Source organism: Garra rufa, chromosome 3 (assembly GCF_049309525.1).
Source record: "Garra rufa chromosome 3, GarRuf1.0, whole genome shotgun sequence".
In the NCBI taxonomy this organism is placed as follows: domain Eukaryota; kingdom Metazoa; phylum Chordata; class Actinopteri; order Cypriniformes; family Cyprinidae; genus Garra; species Garra rufa.
Genome location: NC_133363.1, coordinates 6,286,399 through 6,310,248, shown reverse-complemented (window position 1 = coordinate 6,310,248; position 23,850 = coordinate 6,286,399). Strand labels below are relative to the sequence as shown.

General features: G+C 30.5%; 1 protein-coding gene across 2 annotated transcripts in view; it reads right to left on the bottom strand.

The window, feature by feature from the left end:
* The window catches only part of usp53a (ubiquitin specific peptidase 53a), a 93,046-nt gene that overhangs the window by 18,634 nt on the left and 50,562 nt on the right, over positions 1–23,850 (bottom strand). For both annotated transcript variants that reach the window (XM_073836824.1, XM_073836822.1), the window contains exons 14-15: positions 18,343–19,054; positions 14,654–14,721 (exon numbers count right to left, since the gene is read on the bottom strand). In XM_073836824.1, the coding sequence (XP_073692925.1) occupies positions 14,654–14,721; positions 18,343–19,054 (780 nt within the window). The remainder of the gene's footprint in view (positions 1–14,653; positions 14,722–18,342; positions 19,055–23,850) is intronic.

The window sequence follows — 23,850 nt, the reverse complement described above, 5'->3', positions numbered from 1 at the left end:
TGTATATTGCAGTTGTTGTTTTTTATTTATTTTTTACTGAACTGTACCATGAACTTGTCCTATTCAGTCACATAGCAAAAGATTAAGAAAAATACAGCTTTTTAGCATGAGCGATTTATCTTCATTGATAGACATTTATTTTCATAATTAAAATTTTTGATTCAATAAAAAAAAAAACACTAACAATTTCAAGACAAACTTTGACAACAAAACAAACTTTGCTGTTATCTGTTCAAAACATCTGAAAATTGTACCATTTTAAGATGAGTTATATTTATATATCGCCCCATTACAATACCCAGCTTGATTTTTAAAGATATTTTGAAAGAATGAAGCGTTTATTGAGCACTTTATTGTTTATTGTTGTATACCCACATGAACTGTGTTCATGTTCATGTTAATTCACAGTACATACACTATGTTAAAAGATACTAATTTACCTTTAAACAATATATGAGTACTTTTTTAGGTTAATATTAATTAACATTAATAAATGCTTTTTATTATTGTTCATGTTAACAATGTTAACAAATGAAACTGGATGGTAAAGTTGTATATTTAGTGTGTATTTGTCTGTGTGTTGATTTAAAAATGTAACCCTTTCATTTCTGTAAACTTTAAATCCAAACTGGCAGAGGGTTACTGTGAATGCATGTGCCAACTGGGCACCGTTTTCCTAATTGATTCTTAGTTATGTAGCGCTTAAGAGTGATGTCTTATAACAGGAGTCACCTGCAAAGCAATGTCCACACACAAATGGAACAGATAGGTAACGATGACATTTAAACAGAAGTGGTGGACGTAAAGCAAGCAATAATAACATTTTGTTATCATCATGAATTACATGTTCTTATCATCATCCTCAGAATATAGGGAAAATGTTCCCTATATTGTGAACGGCTTTGGGATATCTTGAACGGTGTTGATGTGGTGATTTATGAAAGTAACAATAAAAAAGATGAAGAGTTATTTTCATATATCTTTAAATTGCATTATTCTTACTCATCAAAACTTTTTACATATAAAGAACAAGAAATTCTTAGGAAATACGTGTAGTTTCAAAATGTTATCATGCTCAGAGGCCCCAAAAACATTAAAAGTGTCAAATAAATTCGTCAGATTAAAGCTCTAATACCAGGGATGAACACTAGAGGTCCTCATAAGATAAGGAATCGTTTGACCTCTAATGCTATTTAGCTCATTGTCAGTGTATAGGAATGACAATAATCCATAGAATCAGTTGATTTGTACTGTATTGTCAGTGTAATTTTACATAATTATTTTGTATAGGTGCTTAAAGAGCATTAAAATATTTTTTTTATCTTTTAAGGAAAAATTATGTGATTTAAATACATATATACACTCTCACTGATAGAACAAAGTATCTTATAAGTATGACACTATACTGCTCAGTTCACTTAATTAGAATGAGAAACAAATACAAAAAGGCCAAAAAGTCAACTAAGTTAATATGTATTTATTTTCAATATATTTGTTTATAATTATTTCACAGATGCTTATAGACTATTAAAATAATATTTAAAAATGCTTGTAGACCATAAAACATGGTAACTATTTAAAATAGGGTCCAATACCTACAAAAAAGCCTCTTGGAGCAAAATTTGACACCCAACAGGAAGTCGGTTATTTTTAATTTTCTCAGCAAATTTTGTCATTTTTGCCATTTTCAGGCCTCGTACTTGAACGAACTCCTCCTAGAGATTTATCCGGATTAACGCCAAATTTGCTGAGTGTAATCTAAAGCACTTTGTGACGTTAAATTGCAAAGATCTAGAGTTTTCATTGGAGGGCGTGTCCATAGCGGTCTCGCAAATTTCGATGTTTCGCCATGAAAAAGGAAGTTTCTATAACTCAGGCATACAATGTCCGATCTGTCCCAAACTTCACATGTGTGATAACACTCCTGACCTGAAGACATCTACATTCCCATATTCAGTTATAGTCATAGCGCCACCTGCTGGCAACAGGAAGTGTCATGCTGTACTCTACAACAAACTCCTCCAAGAGATTTATACAGATCAACACTAAAATCGGTCAGTCTAATAAAAAGGCTTTAGTGATGTTAAATTGCAAAGATCTTGAGTTTTCGTTGAAGGGCATGTCCGTGGTGGCCTGACAAAGTTTGATGTTTGGTCATGGACATAGAAGTTGTTATAACTCAGCCATAAAATGTCCAATCTGCCTCAAACTTCACATGTTTGATAAGAGTCCTGGCCTGAAGACATGTTAAGGCCAATATTCAGATATTATCATAGCGCCACCTATTGACAGCAGGATATATCATATCTTGCACTAACTTAAACATACCAAGGTCAATCTGCACCAGACTTCATATGTTTGATGAAAGTGCTGGCCTGAACACATCTACATGTCAATAATCAGTTACAGGCATAGCGCCACCAGCTGGCAGCAGGAGGTTTGGCACATTTAAGTGACTTTGATCTATTTTTCCTACATTTACTGTTTTAAAAGCATAATGCCCACCGTTTGCTGTTTTCCTAAAGCCACCGGTCGGCAGTGAGCCCGGGTGCGAGGGCCCGTTCATCGCTGCTTGCAGCTTTAATTTTTTTTTTTTTTTTTTTTTTTTTTGTTAACCTTCCGGGCACTTAAGGGGGTCTTAACATACTCAAAAACTCTTGAAAATTTGCACACATGTCGGAATCTGCGGCCATCAGGACGCCACAGAGGCTGGTACCGGGGCGTGGCAAGGGGACTCTACAGCGCCCCCTGGAATTTTGAGGGCCATATAGCACACATACTTAAACGTACACATATGAAACTCGGTACACATATAGAACTCATTGAGCTGAACAACTTTTGTACTCTATGTCATTTTCTCAATGCAACAGGAAGTGAGATATTTAGGGCTGTATAAAAAGCGCATGCTCTGGAATTTAACGTACTCCTCCCAGGATTTCCATACGATTGTCACCAAACTCGGTCAGCATGATCTCAAGACATTGGGGACGCTAAATTGCGAGGGGATTTTTGATATCTCGAACGGTTTGGCCGTGGCAAGGCGACAAAGTTATGGCGAGAAATGAGAAACAGGAAGTGTCTAATAACTGTTGCACACATTGCCTGATTCTGATGAAACTTCACCAGATTGTTCGTTGTATGATGCCGATTCCATAAAGGTGACTATTATGAGTCAAAGTTATAGCGCCACCAACTGGCAGCAGGAAGCGTGTCATTTTCAAAATGCTTTGAAATCAGCCTCTTAATTTTACTTGATTTTCTTTAAACTTCATTAAAATCATGTCAAAACACGGCCGATAAGAATATGTAAAGGGGTCGGTGATAAATCAAATGCTGTTGCCATGGCAACGTCTCAAACTTTAAAATTAGATTCCTGTCTTTTCGAGGCAGATAACATGCTTAGAATTTCATGAAACTCAACACACACATCAATATTAATGATAGTTAGACACTGGCAAAAGGTCATAAATGGGCGTGGAGCAGGCACTCTATAGCGCCATCTTTTGACAAAAGTTGGGGGGTTAGTTTTTCCTACAGTCACCAAACTCTGTACATATATTGTTCTCATCAATCTGGACAACTTTCTAAATTAAACTAATTAGCTAACACCAACAGGAAGCCGGCTATTTTGATTTGAATGTGGATTTTTGGAAAAATCAGGCTGTAAACAAATTTATACTCCTCCTAAGAAGAACAAGCTGTTCACACCAAACTTTTTTAACATGGAGAGAAGATTCTGAAGATGTTAAATTGCGAGCGGTTTTGGGATATCTTGAACGGTGTTGACGTGGTGATTTTTTAAAGATGTATAACCGTCATTTTCTATATCTTTAAAGTGCAGCATCTTAACTATTTAAAACTTTTTTCACACAGAGATCTTATCATTCTGAGCAAGTGCTGTAAATATCAATTTAATTCAAGCTTCTACGAATTAAAGAAAATTAAAAAAAGAAATCAGAAGCCTGCTGTCACTCTGCCTTGAGTGTCTGTGTTCAGTCACCATTAAGTGACTGAAGAGAGACTGAAGGGGGAGGGGTGAAAGGGAGAGAGGGAGAGAGAGTAGAACATGCTGTCTTGCTAAAGACCATCTTTGAGGAAAAAATGCACATTGATGTTACATAAATATGTTTGATCTTTGAGAGTCTGATATTTTGAGAAAATATAAAGGGTCACTAAGTCTTTCATTGTTTGTATTTTGCAGTTGTTGTTTTTTTATTTATTTTTTACTGAACTGTACCATGAACTTGTCCTATTCAGTCACATAGCAAAAGATTAAGAAAAATACAACTTTTTAGCATGAGCGGTTTATCTTCATTGATAGACATTTATTTTCATAGTGTTATTTATTGAATATAACATTTTAATTAACAGTTTCAAGACAAACTTTGTCAACAAAACAAACTTTGCTGTTATCTGTTCAAAACATCTGAAAATTTTACCATTTTAGGATCAGTTATATATATATATCGCCCCATTACAATACTCAACTTGATTTTTAAAGATATTTTGAAAGAAAGAAGCGTTTATAGAGCACTTTGTGTATTGCTGTACACCCACATGAACTGTGTTCATGTTCATGTTAATTCACAGTACATAAACTAATGTTAAAATATACTATTTTACCATTAAACAATATATGAATACTTTTTTTAGCTTAATATTAATTAACATTAATAAATACTATTTAATTATTGTTCATGTTAACTAATATAGTTAATGTTAACAAATGAAACTGGTTGGCAATTTTATATATTGTGTGTATGTGTCTGTGTGTTGATTTTAAAGTTTAACCCTTTCAATTCAGTAAACTTTAAATCCAACTGACTGAGGGTTACTGTGAATGCATGTGCCAACTGGGCACCGTTTTCCTAATTGATTCTTTCTTAGTTATGTAGCGCTTAAAAGTGATGTCTTATAACAGGAGTCACCTGCAAAGCAATATCCACACACAAATTGTACAGATAGGTAACGATGACATTAAAGCAGAAGTGGTGGACGTAAAGCAAGCAATAATAACATTTTGTTATCCTCATGAATTACATGTTCTTATCATCATCATCAGAATATAGGGAAAATGTTCCCTATATTGTGAATGGCTTTGGGATATCTTGAACAGTGTTGATGTGGTGATTTATGAAAGTAACAATAAAAAAGATGAAGAGTTATTTTCATATATCTTTAAATTGCATTATTCTAACTCATCAAAACTTTTTACATATAAAGAACAAGAAATTCTTAGGAAATACGTGTAGTTTCAAAATGTTATCATGCTCAGAGGCCCCAAAAACATTAAAAGTGTCATTTAAATTTGTCAGATTAAAGCTCTAATACCAGGGATGAACACTAGAGGTCCTCATAAGATAAGGAATCGTTTGACCTCTAATGCTATTTAGCTCATTCTCAGTGTATAAGAATGACAATAATCCATAGAATCAGTTGATATATACTGTACTGTCAGTGTAATTTTACATAATTATTTTGTATAGGTGCTTAAAGAGCATTAAAATCTTTTTTTTATCTTTTAAGGAAAAATTATATGATTTAAATACATATATACAATCTCACTGGTAGAACAAAAAATCTTATAAGTATGAAACTATACTGCTCAGTTCACTTAATTAGAATGAGAAACAAATACAAAAAGGCCAAAAAAAATCAACTAAGTTAATATGTATTTATTTTTAATATATTTGTTTATAATTATTTCACAGATGCTTATAGATTATTAAAATAATATTTAAAAATGCTTGTAGACCATAAAACATGGTAACTATTTAAAATAGGGTCTCTTTTGTTTACAATGGTTAATGAACTAACAAACACGAACAAACAACGAACAATATATTTGTACTCGATTTTCTTCAAACTTCATCAGAATAATGTAAAAGCCCTGATGCATCAAATGCTGTTGCCATGGCAAATAAATAAAAATAAAAAATACATTCAAATATTTGTTTCCTGTGATATTTAAGGCAGATAGCGTGCTTAGAATTTCATTTTCCATTTTCAATTTTCAATGATTTATTATATATTTAAAGTGTAGCATCCTAACTCTTTGAAACTTTTTTCATACAAATAACTATTCATTCTGATCAAACACAGTTCATTTCATAATTATACAAAACTCCACGAATGAAAGAAAATAAAAAAACATATCTGATCTCACTCTGCTCTGCACTCAATGTGTGTGTTTGTGTGGTAAGTGGTTGAGTGTAAGGAGGGGGGATGGGTGGTAAGAGAAAGAGTCAGAGAGGAGGAGAGACAGTTAGGGTTAGTCCAAAGGGTTACTGTGAATGCATGTGCCAACTGGGCACCGTTTTCCTGATGCTATCGGGATGGCGACTGCGCAGACGGCGAGGGCCCGGTCATCGCTGCTTGCAGCTTTAATTTCCAAATTACGTTTCCCCATTTAGAAGATTTTCTAGACTATTTAATGGTGACATTAAAAAATATTAATCAAAAGGAATGTTAAATTAATTGAAATCATGAAACACAAATTAACAGCAATTTCTGAAATGAAATACGTTTTATTGATAAAATTCTGTAAATCTGTTTTCTATTCATTTTCTGCTTTCCATTTTTAATAGTGTCATTACATTTTAATAATCAAAAGCATGTCAAATTCATTTATTGAGATTAATTAGATTTTATAAAAAATTACTATTACTTATTTCTTAATTTGTGCATTTACAATTTTCTTGTAAATAAATTCTGGTAAATACTTTTTCTGTTAAATATTCCTTAAATATTAGGATTATATAATTACATCAATTAATATTTCTGTCAAGTTAAGCCAAACTTTTATTTTGATGGGTTGCTACCTTTTCATTTCTGCTTGTATATGATAAGAGAATGCTTTTTTTTTTCCAAAAGTGAATGGTAAAATGCTCATGAACTGACTCTCATAGCAATTGTAGAGATTATGTTTATGTATTCATGTACTCATATATTAAGGCAGCAGAGACTGAAAACACCGCAAGTGCTTAGGTATGTGTGTGTGGACACAAAACCTCTCCAAAACCAACTGTCAGGGGTTTGTCTGTTCAACACGCTGAACTTTCAGAAACTCCTGGTGGTCTGACCTTTACAAGCATCTTACGGGATAGACAGCATGAGCAGGACGGGAAAATTGTGAGCACAGCACTGATACTGAACAACACACTGGAGACAATGAGACATTTGCCATTTAGGAGCAGAGAAAACACATCCTGCCAAACAGTTCTTAAAAAACCCCTCTGTAGTGCACTTCTGATCAAACAAGGGCAACGTTCAACTGCACTGTTTACTGAAAGCCTGGGTTGTTAACATGGGATTTGTCGTTTCCTTCCTCGGCAAAGTCAACAAAGGAACAAATCGTTTGACATGAAAGTCACACTTAAGAATGTATGAATTTAAATGCTTTAGATAAAACATTACAAGCGGCATCTACATATTATTATTTTATTGCATGTTTATTTTATTTTAATTTAGTATTTAAAATTTGGTTCTATTTTTTATTTTATTTTATTTCATTTTATTATTTTATTTTAGTGTTTATTTAATTATTTCATATTGTTGTATTATTTATTCCTTTTAATGTTTATTTTATTGTTTATTTTATGTAATTGTATTATTTATTTTATTTGTGTGTTTATTTTTTTATTTCAGCATTTAATTTATTTTATTTTAGTGTTTAAGATTTGGTTCTTTTTTATTTATTTTATTATTTTTATTTTATTTCATTTTATTATTTTATTTTAGTGTTTATTTAATTTTATTTCATATTGCTTTATTATTTATTTCTTTTAGTGTTTATTTTATGGAATTGTATTATTTATTTTATTTTAGTGTTTATTTTATTTTATTTTATTGTATTTTAGTGCTTATATTATTTTAGCGCTTATATTATTTTACCATTTATTTTATTTTATTTTATATTCATTCTATTTTTATTATTTTATTTCATTTTATTGTAGTGTTTATTTTTTAGATTTTATTCTATTTTCATTATTTGTATTATTTTATTTCATTTTATTATTTTATTTTAGTGTTTATTCATTGTTTATTTTTATGTAATTGTATTATTTATTTTATTTGTGTGTTTATTTTATTTCAGCATTTAATTTATTTTATTTTAGTGTTTAAGACTTGGTTCTATTTTTTATTTATTTAATTATTTTTATTTCATTTTATTCCATTTTATTACTTTATTTTAGTGTTTATATCATTTTATTTCATATTGTTTTATTATTTATTTCTTTTAGTGTTTATTTTGTTATGTAATTGTATTTATTTTATTTTAGTGTTTATTTTATTTTAGTATTCATTTTATTTTATTTTAGTGTTTATTTAATTGTATTTTAGTGCTTATATTATTTTAGCATGTATTTTATTTTATTTTAGATTCGTTCTATTTTCATTATTTTATTTCATTTTATTGTAGTGTTTATTTTTTAGATTTTATTCTATTTTTATTATTTGTATTATTTTAGTTTAGTTTAGTTTATTATTCTATTTTAGTGTTCACTTTATTTTATTTTGCTTTATTTGTTTTGTCATTTTCTTATTTTATTTTATTTAGTATTTCTTATTTTATTTTATTTTATTTTATTTAAATTTTAATGCAATGCAATTACGTTTACCCAGCTGGTATAATGGTAATTTTATTTTTAAATGAAAAACTGCAAGTAAAACATTATCTAGGTATGTTTGACAACTAGAAAGTGTTCAAATAAATGTTTTGCCCAATACATCTATATATTGATGCATAATTAAAAACTAACTATAGGACATTACAGTAATTACTACATTTAAATGTACTATTACTATTAAATTATAAAACATTATTATTATTATTTATTAAAAATTATTGTTAAAAACTGTGTGGCTAAAAGAGTGACATTTATAAAAAATTTTGCTCATATTTCTTATATATGCATTTTAACTGTTATATGTTATATGCAGCCATTATTTATTTCACTTTATCTTTATTTTGTTTTTCTCTTTGCTTAACAGAATGATTTCTGCTCTATTGGCTACTGGAATCAGGCCAGTTTAAGAGGCAAAACACACACTCAGCACATTTGAACCAATCCCAAAACGACATTTGGAAAGAACTGTCAATATAATTTTAAACCGCAACTGAATATAAAATGTAACTGAATATTGCAGATAAATTAAATAATAATAAAAAATGAATACAAATAATAAATAAACAAACATAAAATGTTAAAATAAAAAAAACATATTATAAGATGTTATATATACGTTATTTATATGTTATATATATGTTAATTATTATGTACTAGAAATACATGTATATACACACACGTGCACACACATTGATTCCTGCAACAGTCCCTGTCTAACTCCTCCCCCTCATTTAATGTCAAAATAACGCAGAGCCATTATTTCCCACAGCGCCGAACACTTCAACGCTCGCACCGCAGTGAAAACAGCCTTTAAGGCACGCGAGAGGACACAGCCCTCAGAGCTGTCCTTTCTGCTTCACTTCTTCAGCCCATAAAGCTCCCATAAAGCACCTAGAGCTGGGGTAAACAGCCCCCCACCTCGACCATCACAACACACTCACACATACACAAACAGCTCCCAGCGCTGACAACCAGGACAAATGATTCGTCCCTAAACACCACCCCATGTGCACCCTTCACTTCAGCAGCTCATCTGGAGCGAGAGCGCCGATAACAGATGCACTGACATATCACTTATTCATACACTACTAGAGTGTTCATTATTCAAAATATTAATGTTCTGTTTTTTATAATAGAGTTTCTGTTACTTTTAGTCAGTTTCTGTTAATTGTAATTTTAGTTTACATTTTTATTTTATTATTATTTTTTTATTATAATGTAAAAAAAAAAAAATAATAATAATAATAATAATAATAATAATTGACCCTTATGACTAGGGTTGGGTATCGTTTGAATTTTATCGATTCCGATTCTTATTGATTCCTAATTCCGATTCCAAAAAAAAAAAAAAAAAAAAAAAAAAAAAATCCAATTAAAAAGTTTTGAGTAAAACATTTAGATGTCAAACATGTTTATTCTGTCTTTTGCCTATGGTTTTACCAAAAAATACCACAGGAAAAAAAAAACATTTTAATATTTTAATGTCCATTTCATTTTATTTCACTGGTCATTTATTTTTATTTCAGTGTTTATTTCATTTTATTTAAGTGTTTTTATTGTATTTTAGTGCTTATTTTATTTTAGTGTCTATGTAATTTTATTTTACTGCCCAATTCATGTTATTTTAGTGTTTATTTTATTTAGTGTCTATTTCATATTATTTTAGTGTCTATTCCATTTAATTTTTAGTGTTTATTTTATTTTAGTGTCCATTTCATTTTTTTTACGGTTTACTTCTTTTTAATTTGGTGTTTACTTCATTTTAATGTAGTGTTTATTTCATTTTATTTCAGTGTTTATTTTATTTTAGTGTTCATTTCTTTTTCTTTTACTGTTTATTTCATTTTAATTTAGTGTTTACTTCATTTTATTTTAGTGTTTATTTTAGTGTTCATTTATTTTTCTTTTACTGTTTATTTCATTTTAATTTAGTGTTTATTTCATTTTATTTTAGTGTTTATTTTATTTTAGTGTTCATTTATTTTTCTTTTACTGTTTATTTCATTTTAATTTAGTGTTTATTTCATTTCAGTGTCCATTTAATTTAATTTTAGCATTTATTTCATTTTAGTGTCCATTTTCATTTTATTTTAGCATTTATTTTATTTTAGTGTCTATTTCATTTTAATTTAGTGTTTATTTTATTTTAGTGTATTTCATTTTAGTGTCCATTTAATTTAATTTTAGCATTTATTTTATTTTAGTGTCTATTTCATTTTATTTTAGTGTACATTTAATTTTAGTGTACATTTCATTTTATTTTAGTGTTTATTTCATTTTAGTGTCCATTAATTTAATTTTAGCATTTATTTTATTTTAGTGTACATTTCATTTTATTTTAGTGTTTATTTTATTTTAGTGTTCATTTCTTTTACTGTTTATTTCACTTTATTTGAGTGTTTATTTTATTTCAGTGTTCATTTCTTTTTCTTTTACTGTTTATTTCATTTTAATTTAGTGTTTATTTCATTTTAATTTAGTGTTTATTTCATTTTAGTTTAGCGTTTATTTCATTTTAGTGTCCATTTAATTTTATTTTAGCATTTATTTTATTTTAGAGTCCATTTCATTTTAGTGTCCATTTTCATTTTATTTTAGCATTTATTTTATTTTAGTGTCCATTTTAATTTTGATTTAGTGTTTATTTTATTTTAGTGTTTATTTCATTTTTAGTGTCCATTTAATTTAATTTTAGCATTTATTTTATTTTAGTGTCCATTTCATTTTATTTTAGCATTTATTTTATTTTAGTGTCTATTTCATTTTATTTTAGTGTACATTTAATTTTATTTTAGTGTTTATTTTATTTTAGTGTTTATTTCATTTTATAAAACAAATAAACAAACAACTAGACTAATATAAATTCCAAACATTAAATTGTTAAAGACAACTAATAAAACAGGAACAAACAAATCATTTAGTAACAGCATAAATAAATATAACTGAACAAATGTCAGGTTCAGAAATTGAATCAAAAGTTAAAAACACTGCACAGTTTTCATTTTAATAAACAAAATATTGATTAATCCGCATTAAATTTTTAAAAGATATTCAGTCAGTTAATGATTTTCTTTTTTTCTTTGATTAACATCAATGACAGGCGGCACGTTTATTTGCCGACTGTCTCTTTAACACCAAACACAGATCTAAAAATACTGTTACATATGCGTTTTCTTTCTCACTTGTTTACGTTCACTCAAGACAAAAAGCACTGTGTTTATGAGGATATGCTGACCTATTTTGTGCATAAGAGTCAACAAATGTGAAAGAGAAGTCGTTGTTGTCTGTGCTAAAGCTTCAGATGTGCGCACAAGTTCTTTTTCTTCCTGCACTTAAATAGTTTTACAAAAAAAAAAAAAAAAAAAATTACATTAAAATGCGAACACAGGAATTGTTAAGCGGAATCGAAATGCACGTGTCTTATGGAATACACGATTATTGGAAGTTTGGAACCTGTTCTAAAATGGAACCAGTTCTCGATACCCAACCCTTTTTAGGACTGGTTTTGTGGTCCAGGGTCACAATTAATTTTTTTCTTAAATTAAATCAAAACTGTTTTGAATAGTTTGAGTTTTAGCTAACAATAAAAACACTGGTTTTCCCAGTGTCGAATTTTGATTTCTTCACTTTAAAAACAGCAGTTCAGAATTAGAAAACATATAATCGTTTGCTCTTATCATTAATGAAGTGTTAAGCTGACTGGCAGCTGTTATTTAACACACTGTGTGTGACTTTAATTGACCCCGAGCCTCTGTGGTGAGATCTGTCAAAGGGTGACAGGCTGACAAAATACACATGGCAACCCTTTTCCGACCCTCAACACCACAATACTTCAAAAACTGATTTATGCTTTCAGTTTAAAAACATACTAAAATCAAACATACAGTTGAAGCCAAAAGTTCAAAAGGCAATCTCCCTTTTCAGAAAATTATTTCAGCAAAATAAGAGGGGTCATACAAAATGTATGTTATTGTTTATTTTTATTATTTAGTACAAGACATTTCACAAAAATGATGTTTGCATATAGTCCACAAGAGAAAATAATAGTTGAACTTATAAAAATGACCCTGTTCAAAAGTTTACATACACTTGATTCTTAATACTGTGTTCTTACCTGAATGATCCATAGCTGTGTTTTTGTTTAGTGATAGTTTTTCATGAGTCCCTACATTCTTCCTTTCATTCTTTGGTTTTTCGCATTTTCGTGGTGTATTTGGACCCTTTCCAACAATGACGGCATGATTTTGAGATCCATTTTTTCACACTGAGGACAACTGAGGGACTCATATGCAACTATTACAGAAGGTTCAAACACTCACTGATGCTCCAGAAGGAAAAGACATGCATTAAGAGCATTGAAACTTTTGAAATTTTAGTTTCGAGGTAAATTTAACTTTTGTTTTCTGGGAAACATGGAAATATCTTCTGTAGTCTCTGAAAGGCAGTACTAAATGAAAAAATGTGATATTTAGGCAAAATAGGAAAAATGTTCTCATCCTCGTTCTGTTCAAAAGTTTTAGTGTTTATTTCATTTTAGTGTCCATTTAATTTAAGCATTTATTTTATTTTAGTGTCTATTTTATTTTATTTTATTTTAGTGTACATTTCATTTTATTTTAGTGTTCATTTCGTTTTATTTTACTGTTTATTTCATTTTAATTTACTGTTTATTTCATTTTAATTTACTGTTTATTTCATTTTAGTGTTTATTTCATTTTAATTTACTGTTTATTTCATTTTAGTGTTTATTTCATTTTAATTTACTGTTTATTTCATTTTAATTTAGTGTTTATTTCATTTTAATTTAGTGTTTATTTCATTTTAATTTAGTGTTTATTTTATTTTAGTGTTTATTTCATTTTAGTGTCCATTTAATTTAACTTTAGCATTTATTTTATTTTAGTGACTTTTATTTTAGTGTTCATTTCTTTTTCTTTTACTGTTTATTTCATTTTAATTTACTGTTTATTTCATTTTAATTTACTGTTTATTTTAGTGTTTCCTTTTTCTTTTACTGTTTATTTCATTTTAATTTAGTGTTTATTTCATTTTCTTTTAGTGTTTATTTTATTTTAGTGTTCATTTATTTTTCTTTTACTGTTTATTTCATTTTAATTTAGTGTTTATTTCATTTTAGTGTCCATTTAATTTAATTTTAGCATTTATTTTATTTTAGTGTCCATTTTCATTTTTATTTTAGCATTTATTTTATTTTAGTGTCTATACCATTTTAATTTAGTGTTTATTTTATTTTAGTGTTTATTTCATTTTAGTGTCCATTTAATTTTAGCATTTATTTTATTTAAGTGTCTATATCATTTAACTTTTGTTTTCTGGGAAACATGGAAATATCTTCTGTAGTCTCTGAAAGGCAGTACTAAAAGAAAAAATGTGATATTTAGGCAAAATAGGAAAAATGTTCTCATCCTCGTTCTGTTCAAAAGTTTTCATCCTCGGTTCTTAATGCATCGCGCTTTTCCTTCTGGAGCATCAGTGAGCGTTTGAACCTTCTGTAATAGTTGCATATGAGTCCCTCAGTTGTCCTCAGTGTGAAAAGATGGATCTCAAATCCAATCATACAATAATTGCTGGAAAGGGATAAAATAAATAAAAATGCTTAAAAACCAAAGAATTAGTGGGACCTGAGGGATTTTTCTAAAGAACAGCAGGCAGTTTAACTGTTCAGGACAAACAAGGGGCTCATGAACAACTATCACTAAACAACAAAAAAAGGTTATTCAGGTAACAACACAGTATTAATCAAGGGGATGTGAACTTTTGAACTGGGTCGTAATTATTTTCACCTGTGGCCTATATATAAACATCTTTCATGTGAAATATCTTATTCGGGTCAGTACTAAATAAACTAAATATCTTTGTGATAAAATAATTAACATTTTGCAGATTATGAAGGGGGGGGTGTACACTTTTGATCTCAACTGTATTGACATCGCAGAAAAACAAAAAACACTACAACTAAGGAAAACGAAAAGGAAAGGAAATAAATATTTGAGGGCACTTACTGTAGATAATGGACGAAAGTGGGATCTCAGTCTTTAAATCCTCATACCTCCTTTGGTAGTTTGGCTCCCTAGAAATACACAATTCATTGAACTCAGTATTGTTCTTTACCAAAGTTGTGCTTTGTTTAGGAGGTGGTCACATTAGATTCTGCTTTCTTCACTTTCATTTCAAACATATGAATGTGGAAGAACACAAGAATCTTTTTGTCTTTCACTGCATCATTTATACTTCACATCTGGCAAACTTGTGATATTGATGGATTTGTGAAACCAAAAGAAATTCTAAATGCCACAGATTGATCCATCAACTAAAAAACAAACATGTTTTGGTGCTGTCAAGTCAACAACTTACTTAGTAAGTTTGAAGTAATGCAAACTTTATGTAAGCACATACTTAAACTATTACACTTAAACTTCAGGTAATAACAGCAGTATGAAGCAGTCATCTAGTGTGAACACCCCGTCAGTCAGTCTGCATTAGTTCTTCCCAAGCCTAACCTTTCTGTGACATTAAATAGTTATATACAATGATGTAAACACCTCCACCTAACATTACGGCAACATGATATGATCATGATTCACAATGACAACATGATATGATCAGCTACACACAAACCTAATCCCTTATCTAACAAAGAACAACATTCAAATGGTACCGAAAAATCACACTTTGCTTACACAGAAGGCAAGTTTAGCATTATGTTACTCTGTTTAAAAAAACTCCACTATAATTCAGCAAAGTAAGTAAATTATATTAAGTAGACTACCATTGAAAATTATCCCATGATCTTTAAATATACATAAACATTTGATCAAAAACACAGAAAACAGTAATATTGTGAAATATTATTGCAACTTATTACACGGCTCTTTGGAATGCTTGATTCTGATTGGTCAGTTGAGACATTTGCAGGTTCGTTCTTTTCAAATAATCACCGCTCCAAAGTAATAACGCATAGCCGGTACTACTTGTATGTTTAAAATCCCTCTGTGCCAACAAAGATTACCGTTTGGCGCCATCTTGTGACAAACACTGGACAACCACAATTAACAATGGAAAATTTCGACATTAATCTATTTAAATTGTCTTACTAACGTACATAGTTTGAATGTTAGTCACGTGGTACTATATCGTTTCGCGGAAGGATAAAATGTTAATTTAAAACAAATATGCCAATAAAAGGTTTCAAATTCATATTCATGTCCAGTTTTTTTTTTCCTTATGTGGCAAGTAGCCGTGTAATAAGTGGGATAATGTACAGGCAGCCGGTAGTTATCGCAGAAATAAGCCCCTTCAGTGTGATACAAGATCCTGATCACACTGTTGGGGCTTATTTCTGCGATAACTACCGGCTGCCTGTACATTATCCCTTACTTAAAATAACAGCTCTCTATTTTAATATAAGCTGAATTTTCAGCATCATTACTCCAGTCTTCAGAGTCAAATTATTCTTCGGAAATCATTCTAATATGCTGATTTATTATAATATTATGTTTGTTGGAACCTGTGATACTTTTTTCAGCATTCTTTGATTAATACAAAGTTAAAAAGAACAGCATTTATTCAAAATAGAAATCTTTTCATGCAATATAAGTCTTAACTATCACTTTTTATCAATTTAACACATCCTTGCTAAATAAAAGTATTCATTTATTTCAAAGAAAGAAAGAAATTTTACAGACCCCAAACTTTGAACGGTAGTGTATATTGTTACAAAAGACTTCTATTTTGAATAAAAGCTGTTCTTTTTAACATTTTATTCATCAATGATTCTAGAAAAACGTATCACAATTTCCATCAAAATATTAAGCAGCACTGTTTCCAACATTGATGATAAATCAGCATATTAGTATGATTTCTGAAGGATCATGTGACTCTGAATACTGGAGTAATGATGCTGAAAATTCAGCTTTGAATCACAGGAATACATTCTATTTTAAAGTATATTAAAATAGAAAACCACTATTTTAAATAGCAATACTTTTTCACAATTTTACAGTTTTTTCTGTGTTTTGCCTTGATTCCTTGATGAGCAAAAAAGGATTCTTTTTTTTCAGAAATATTTGATGAACAAAAAGTTATAAAGAACAGCATTTATTCAAAATAGAACATTTTTTATAAGTTTTAATTTTTAATATAAGTCTTTGCTATCACTTTTTATCAATTTAACACATCCTTGCTGAATAAAAGCATTAATTTCAAAGAAAGAAAGAAACAAAGAAAGAAAGAAATATTACCGACCCCAAACTTTGAACGGTAGTAAATTTTGTTACAAAAGATCTTATATTTTGAACAAAAGGTGTTCTTTTTAACAAAAAAATATTAGGCAGCACTGTTTCCAACATTGAAGATAAATCAGCATATTGGTATGATTTCTGAAGGATCATGTGACTTTGAATACTGGAGTAATGATGCTGAAATAAATTATATTTTAAAAGTATATTCAAATAGAAAACCACTATTTTAAATAGCAATTATTTTTCACAAAATCACATATTTTTTTCTGCATTTTTAATTAAATAAATGCCTTGATGAGCAGAAAAGGCTTTTTTCAATATTCTTTTATGAATAGGAAGTGAAAAAAAGAGCATGTATTTAAAATCAAATCTGTTGTCATTTTTGATCTGTTTAATGCATCCATCCTAAATAAAACTAATAATGTCTTTCAAAAATAATCATATTGACACACCATATTTAAATGGTAGAGCATGTATGTATAAATCTCTCGAATTAAGTTTTCCCAGACTTGCACTTGAAAAAAATGACACTTGAATTCATATCGATCTCTTCTCATTACCACATTTATGTAATCATTTTAGTGACGCTTTTCAACCGACACATATGTGACCCTGGACCACAAAACCACAAAGGGTGAATTTTTTTTAGAAATTGAGATTTATACATCATCTGAAAGCTGAAAATAACTTTTCCACTGATTTATGGCTTATTAGGATACAACTATTTGAAAATCTGAGGGTGCAAAAACTGATATATGCACTGTAGGAAATTTACAAAATATCTTCATGGATATTTACTTCAAGATCTTTACTTAATATCCTAATTATTTTTGGCATAAAAGAAAAATTGATCATTTTGACCCATGCAATGCATTGTTGTCTATTGCTACAAATATCCCCATGCTACTTAAAGGATAACTATTGCCAAAATGCAACCTGGGCTGTTTTTTTTTATGCAGACGAGACAAACTTATATCTAAAAGCATAATTACGACAAACGAGCCGTTTTTGAGATTAACCGTGATTTAGTTTTGTGGTCAATGGCCGGTGAATGGGAGTACTAGGGGCATAACTTTGAGCGCATCAAAATCGATATTTTTACAACACTAAGAAGGCTCGACACACCATGACACTTTGCTCGAAGTATCGCCTGGGTCTCTACACATGAACTCCAGCATTGAGAACATTGTTTGTGTACACAGAGTTTACTAAAAGTTCAAAGTTATGCCCCTAGTACTCCCATTCACTGGCCATTGACCACAAAACTAAATCACGGTCAATCTCAAAAACGGCTCGTTTGTCATAATTATGCTTTTAGATATAAGTTTGTCTCGTTTACAGTAAAAAAAACAGCCCAGGTTGCATTTTGGCAATAGTTAAGACTAGTTTTGTGGTCCAGGCTTACATATGTCTTGATGCTCTTCCTAATCAAGGAATATTTAATTTCTCACCTGGAGAGGTTTGGTTCTGGTATGGATTGCATTTCTTTGTTGCTCAAGTTCTCCACCACAGGAGAGTCCAGGTTTGCTGAGCTGTTGCTGAGACGATCACTGCTCTCGTATCCAGATTCAGTTCGCTGGATTTTCCAGTTATCAGTCCGAAAGGTAAGATTATTGACGCTCGTTTTAACCCTGTCCTGCTCCACAGGTCCACGACTATCTGATTCCAGCGAGCTCCTGCTGCCCATGTCCTGCCGATGCTCGTCCTCGTAAATCGTCATTAAACTCTTGGGTTTGCGTTCCTCACGTCGGCCCCACGATGGCTCTTCGCTTTCCTGATTAAAGTTCTGTCTGCGAGAGTTGGGGTAGTTTTGATTATTATCCGTGTTTATTATGCTGTCGACATTAAGCGCCTCTCGCATCGGCCTCCACGCCCGATTGGGCCGGCCGTGAGAGTTTCCGTACGTCCGAGAGTCCTGACTGCTGTCCGTATCGTGGCCGTTGACCACATCTGGCCTCCGAGAGCGGTTCTCCACAGGAGGATGAAGCGGGACGCGAGGCTGAGACTGAGAGCGGGGCTCGTGGTTGTAGTGAGTGTTAGTTACAGGCCAGCGCTCGGCTTTCGTCGGACCCCTGCCCTGGCTGCTGTAGAACCGCGACTCCATTTGCTTGAAGCCATTCTCAGGAGGAGACAGCGAGCGGGAATGCGGCTTGTCAGGGGCGTCTGGGGATGAGAAACATACAGTTACAAAAAGCTTTTCAGATGCCGTGTAAAAATTATTTGAAAAAGGGTTTAAGACAAACAAAGATTATTGGAGTTTTACAATAAAAAGAAGCTATTACAGTCTTTTTACTTCAAAATTCCAAGTTTAATTCAAATGTGTTTCTTTCTTTTTTTTTTTTATTAGCAAGTTCTGAGTGAAAATTGTTTAAAAATAAATCTTTCACCATTTTTTTCTAGAAGTACACAGCTAATAGTTATCAAATAGGGTTATGATTTTTTTTTGTATGGTTTAAAAATACATAATTAAATTCATCCGTGCAATTACTTGATATCATAATGAAGAAAAAAAAGCATGATAAAAATAATACGAATCGTAATTTTGCATATTTGTTTAAATTTGCATATAAATATAAATGTATATAATTTTTTTTTTGCAAGTAAAAAACAAAATATATAAATTATAATGTACTTTATGTAAAAAAAATTGTGAATATATATTTATAAATCTGACTATATGGTTATAAACATAAATACATAATATACATGAAAAATACATACAAATTAAATTCATCCATGCAATTATGATATCATAATGAAGAAAAAAACAAATACAAATTACAAAAATACAAATCTTAATTTTTCATTTTATATTTGCATCTAAATATACATATATAATTTTTATATTATTACTTTTGAAAGTAAAAATGTATATAATATGTAAATTATAATGTACTTAATTAATTAAAAAATCATGAGGGAAATAAAATTAAATATATATATATATATATATATATATATATATATATATATATATATATATATATATATATATATATATATATATATTTAATTTTATTTCCCTCATAAAGAAAAAATATAATATGTAACATTTGAAGCACCAAATAGGAAAAATGTATATATAAAATTGGAATATGTAAAAGTAAACTCTAAATATATAGTTATAAATCTGATTATATAATATATTATATCATTTTATTTAATTTTTATATTCATTTAATATTAATTTAATATTTATATTAAATCAAATGACATAATATATTATACATACTTTTTATTTTATTTATATACTTTTTTTTTTTTACATTTTACATTATAATTTTTACATTTATTTATTAGTTTTATGCATCTTATTTATACATGAAAAATAAATTCTTAGCTCTGCGTAGTTTTATTTAATACTTTGAGAAGGAAAAAGTCAAAGGCCTCTTAAAATATCAGGTAAATCTACCTTTTCAGACAAGGTTTGTTTAGGTTGTTAAAAGTGTGGTATGACTCCTCAAAACATAAAGATATTTATGAATTAATAATTCATGATGTGAACATCTTTAACACTGAATTAAAAAAAGTCTTCCATAACCAAACCATGTATGCACAGAACTGCATTTAGCTTTCCAAACAAGACTAATTAACGTATTTTGCCAATGTGTGAAAGCAGCTCTGGTTGAGTCTCAAATTTTGATGCGTTATTATTAAATTTTTCATTTACATTACACAAACACAATCCATCGATGCTGAACCTGCTTCCAGTCTACAGGCCAGAATCATCCATCTCTGACATATGCGGGGTTGCACTAATAGCCTGGATGACCTTTTTTCATTGTGAAGGTGGAAGAGTGACTCTCTTTGGGCAGAACAGTGCTGATATTGGCACTGTTAAATGGGCTGGCATAGAGATTCTGCGGCAATGCAAATCCATACTGCCCCGTTCCACATTGCCAAGTTCACTATATCGTTATGCAGCACGAGCTTGAGAAAACAGCATTATCTCATTAGATATTAACGCAACTTTGACTTGCGGCCGTCACACACACTGAAAATGCTAATTATCTGCCATAATGAATTCTCAAACAGCCCACACAGTGAGCTTTCCACAAGTCGAAGGCAGTCTGGTCCGAGATATACACACCGAAGGCTAAAAAGCCATTAGTAAGCCATATACCTACTTAAAAAGGGTAAAGCAAAGTCAAGCAGCTTGGCTTGCAAACCACAATTTTACTGCTTATGAGCAATAAAAGGAGATGGTAATGTTGGTCACATGACGCCAGCACAATACGGTGAGCCGGTTTCACTGCACACAAGGAAATGACACTGTGATACTCATAAACTTATGTCTACATGGCCCAGTTCTCTCTGTCCAGTGTGCCAGGCTATAAAAGAAGAGCTATTAATTGTATTGAATGTACTTTAGATCTTAAAAGTAAATTATACAGCTGAGGTCAAAAGTTTACATACACCTGGCAGAATCTGCAAAATGTTATTTATTTTAGCCAAATAAGAGGGATCATAGAAAATGCATGTTATATTTTATTTAGTACTGACCTGAATAAGATATTTCACATGAAAGATAGTCCACAAGAGAAAATAACAGTTGAATTTATAAAAATGACCCTGTTCAAAGTTTTTTCTTAATACTGTGTTGTTACCTGAATGATCCACAGCTGTGTTTTTTCATTTTGTTTAGTGATAGTTGTTCATGAGTCCCTTGTTTGTTCTGAACAGTTAAACGGCCCGCTGTTCTTCAGAAAAGTCCCACAAATTCTTTGGTTTTTCAGCATTTTTGTGTATTTGAACCCTTTCCAACAATGACCGTATGATTTTGGGATCCATCTTTTCACACTGAGGACAACTGAGGGACTCATATGCAACTATTACAAAAGGTTCAAAGGTTTTCAAGGAAAAACCATGCATTAAGAGCCGGGGAGTGAAAACTTTTGAAATTTGAAGATCAGTGTAAATTTAACTTATTTTGTCATCTGGGAAACATGCAAGTAGCTTCTGAAGGGCAGTACTAAATGAAAAAAATATGATTTTCACGCAAAATAAGAAAAAACATACACATCTCTATTCTGTTCAAAAGTTTTCACCCCCAGCTCTTAATGTGCTGCGTTTCCTTCTGGAGCATCAGTGAGTGTTTGGACCTTCTGTAATAGTTGCATAGGAGTCCCTCAGTTGTCCTCAGTGTGAAAAGATGGGTCTCACAATCATACAGTCATTGTTGGAAAGGGTTCAAATACAGAAAAATGCTGGATTTGAACTTTTCAGGACAAACAAGGGACTGATGAACAACTATCACTAAACAAAAAACACAGCTGTGGATCATTCAGGTAACAACACAGTATCAAGAATTAAGGGTATGTAAACTTTTGAACGAGGTCATTTTTATAAATTCAACTATTATTTTTTTTTCTTGTGTATATGTACATGTCTTTTATGTGAAATATCTAGCTCATACTTGCTTTTTAAGAACACACACTCTTCAGACAACTTTTCAGTAATCATGTGTTCTAAAACAGATGACTTGATCTGATGGACATGTGTCCCTTATCGTTTCATTAGAAAGTTTCATTATGGCTCTTTGAGTGAGTATCACAGACCTCATCCAGCATTAGTGTGGCTATGCAAGTGGAGTGTGTGTGCTGGTGATCCAGTGCGGCGTGCATGACCTAATATCTCCAGCAAATTTAATGCAATGTGTTAGTATAGTCATTTTTTGGTTGGAATTTAACTCAGTCATACTAAAACCACCCAGAAACTTGGAAAGGAGGTTGCATGACTATGCATATAGCTATTCGCATATAACATTTTATGTAACACCCAGAAATTTTGATAGCTTTGGTGCCTATGACAGGAATTATTGATTTTAAATATAATTAATAATTAAAATGCATTGATTCTTTCACCATGAAACAAACAAAAAAAAACATTTCCATCCTCTGAACTCTACATTTAGACTTGCATGATATTCATGCATTCATAGAAAAACCTATAATGACCCATTATTAATTTGCACTGAAGCTGGTCGTTTAGCACAAGCTAGACCGAGGAACTGTTCCAGAGATTACGGTCCTCAGCATGAGGATGGAGCACATGTCAGAGGTAATCTGTGTTTTTAACACTTCTCGCTGACCCTGGGTTACATAAGGACCAGCAGAGCACTGTGAGCGAGTTTATTCCACTCCAAAGCTCTGCTAAAAGCTCCGAGTGTAACTACCACACATCTGTGATGCTCTAAAGAGGACTGAGAAGACATTTGAAGTAGTCAGACTGAACACAAAAAGTGATGGAATACACAATGTCTTCCTTGCTATGGTTGCAAAATGTGCTTGTTTAAATCCTTAACCAGTAATGATGTAACTGTTTTCTAATTTAATGCATTTTAAGATGTCATTTATTTCAGTAATGCGAAGTTGAATTTTTAGAATCATTATTTGTCTTCAGTGGCACATGATTTTTCAAAAATCATTATAATATGCAAATTTGCTTCTCAATCATTAATATCGGTTCTTATTATTATCAATATTGAAAAGAGTTTTTGCTGCTTGAAACCATGATAGTTGTTTTTCAGGATTCTTTTATTAATAAAAAGTTCAAAATAACAGCATTTATTTTAAAATATAAATATTTTGTAATATTATAAAATGTCCTTACGTCAATTATGATTAATTTAATGAATCCTTGCTTAAGTTTTTTTTTTTTTATCTTACTTACCCCATACAAAATGGCAGTGTTTCATAGTATAAAAAACAAGCAAAATAAAAAACAATTGGCAAAATAAAAAATAAAACAATACATTAACAAAAGCAAAAAAAAACTGAACAAAAACAAAAAAAATGCAAAAAAATGCAAAAACAAAACAAAAACATATAGACAATAAAAACACAAACAAGCAAAAAAACAACAACCAATGTTAACAATGAAATAAAAACAAACATGAATAAAAACAACAAAAGCAAAGCAAAAACAAATTAGCACAATAAAAAACAAACAAAAAACAA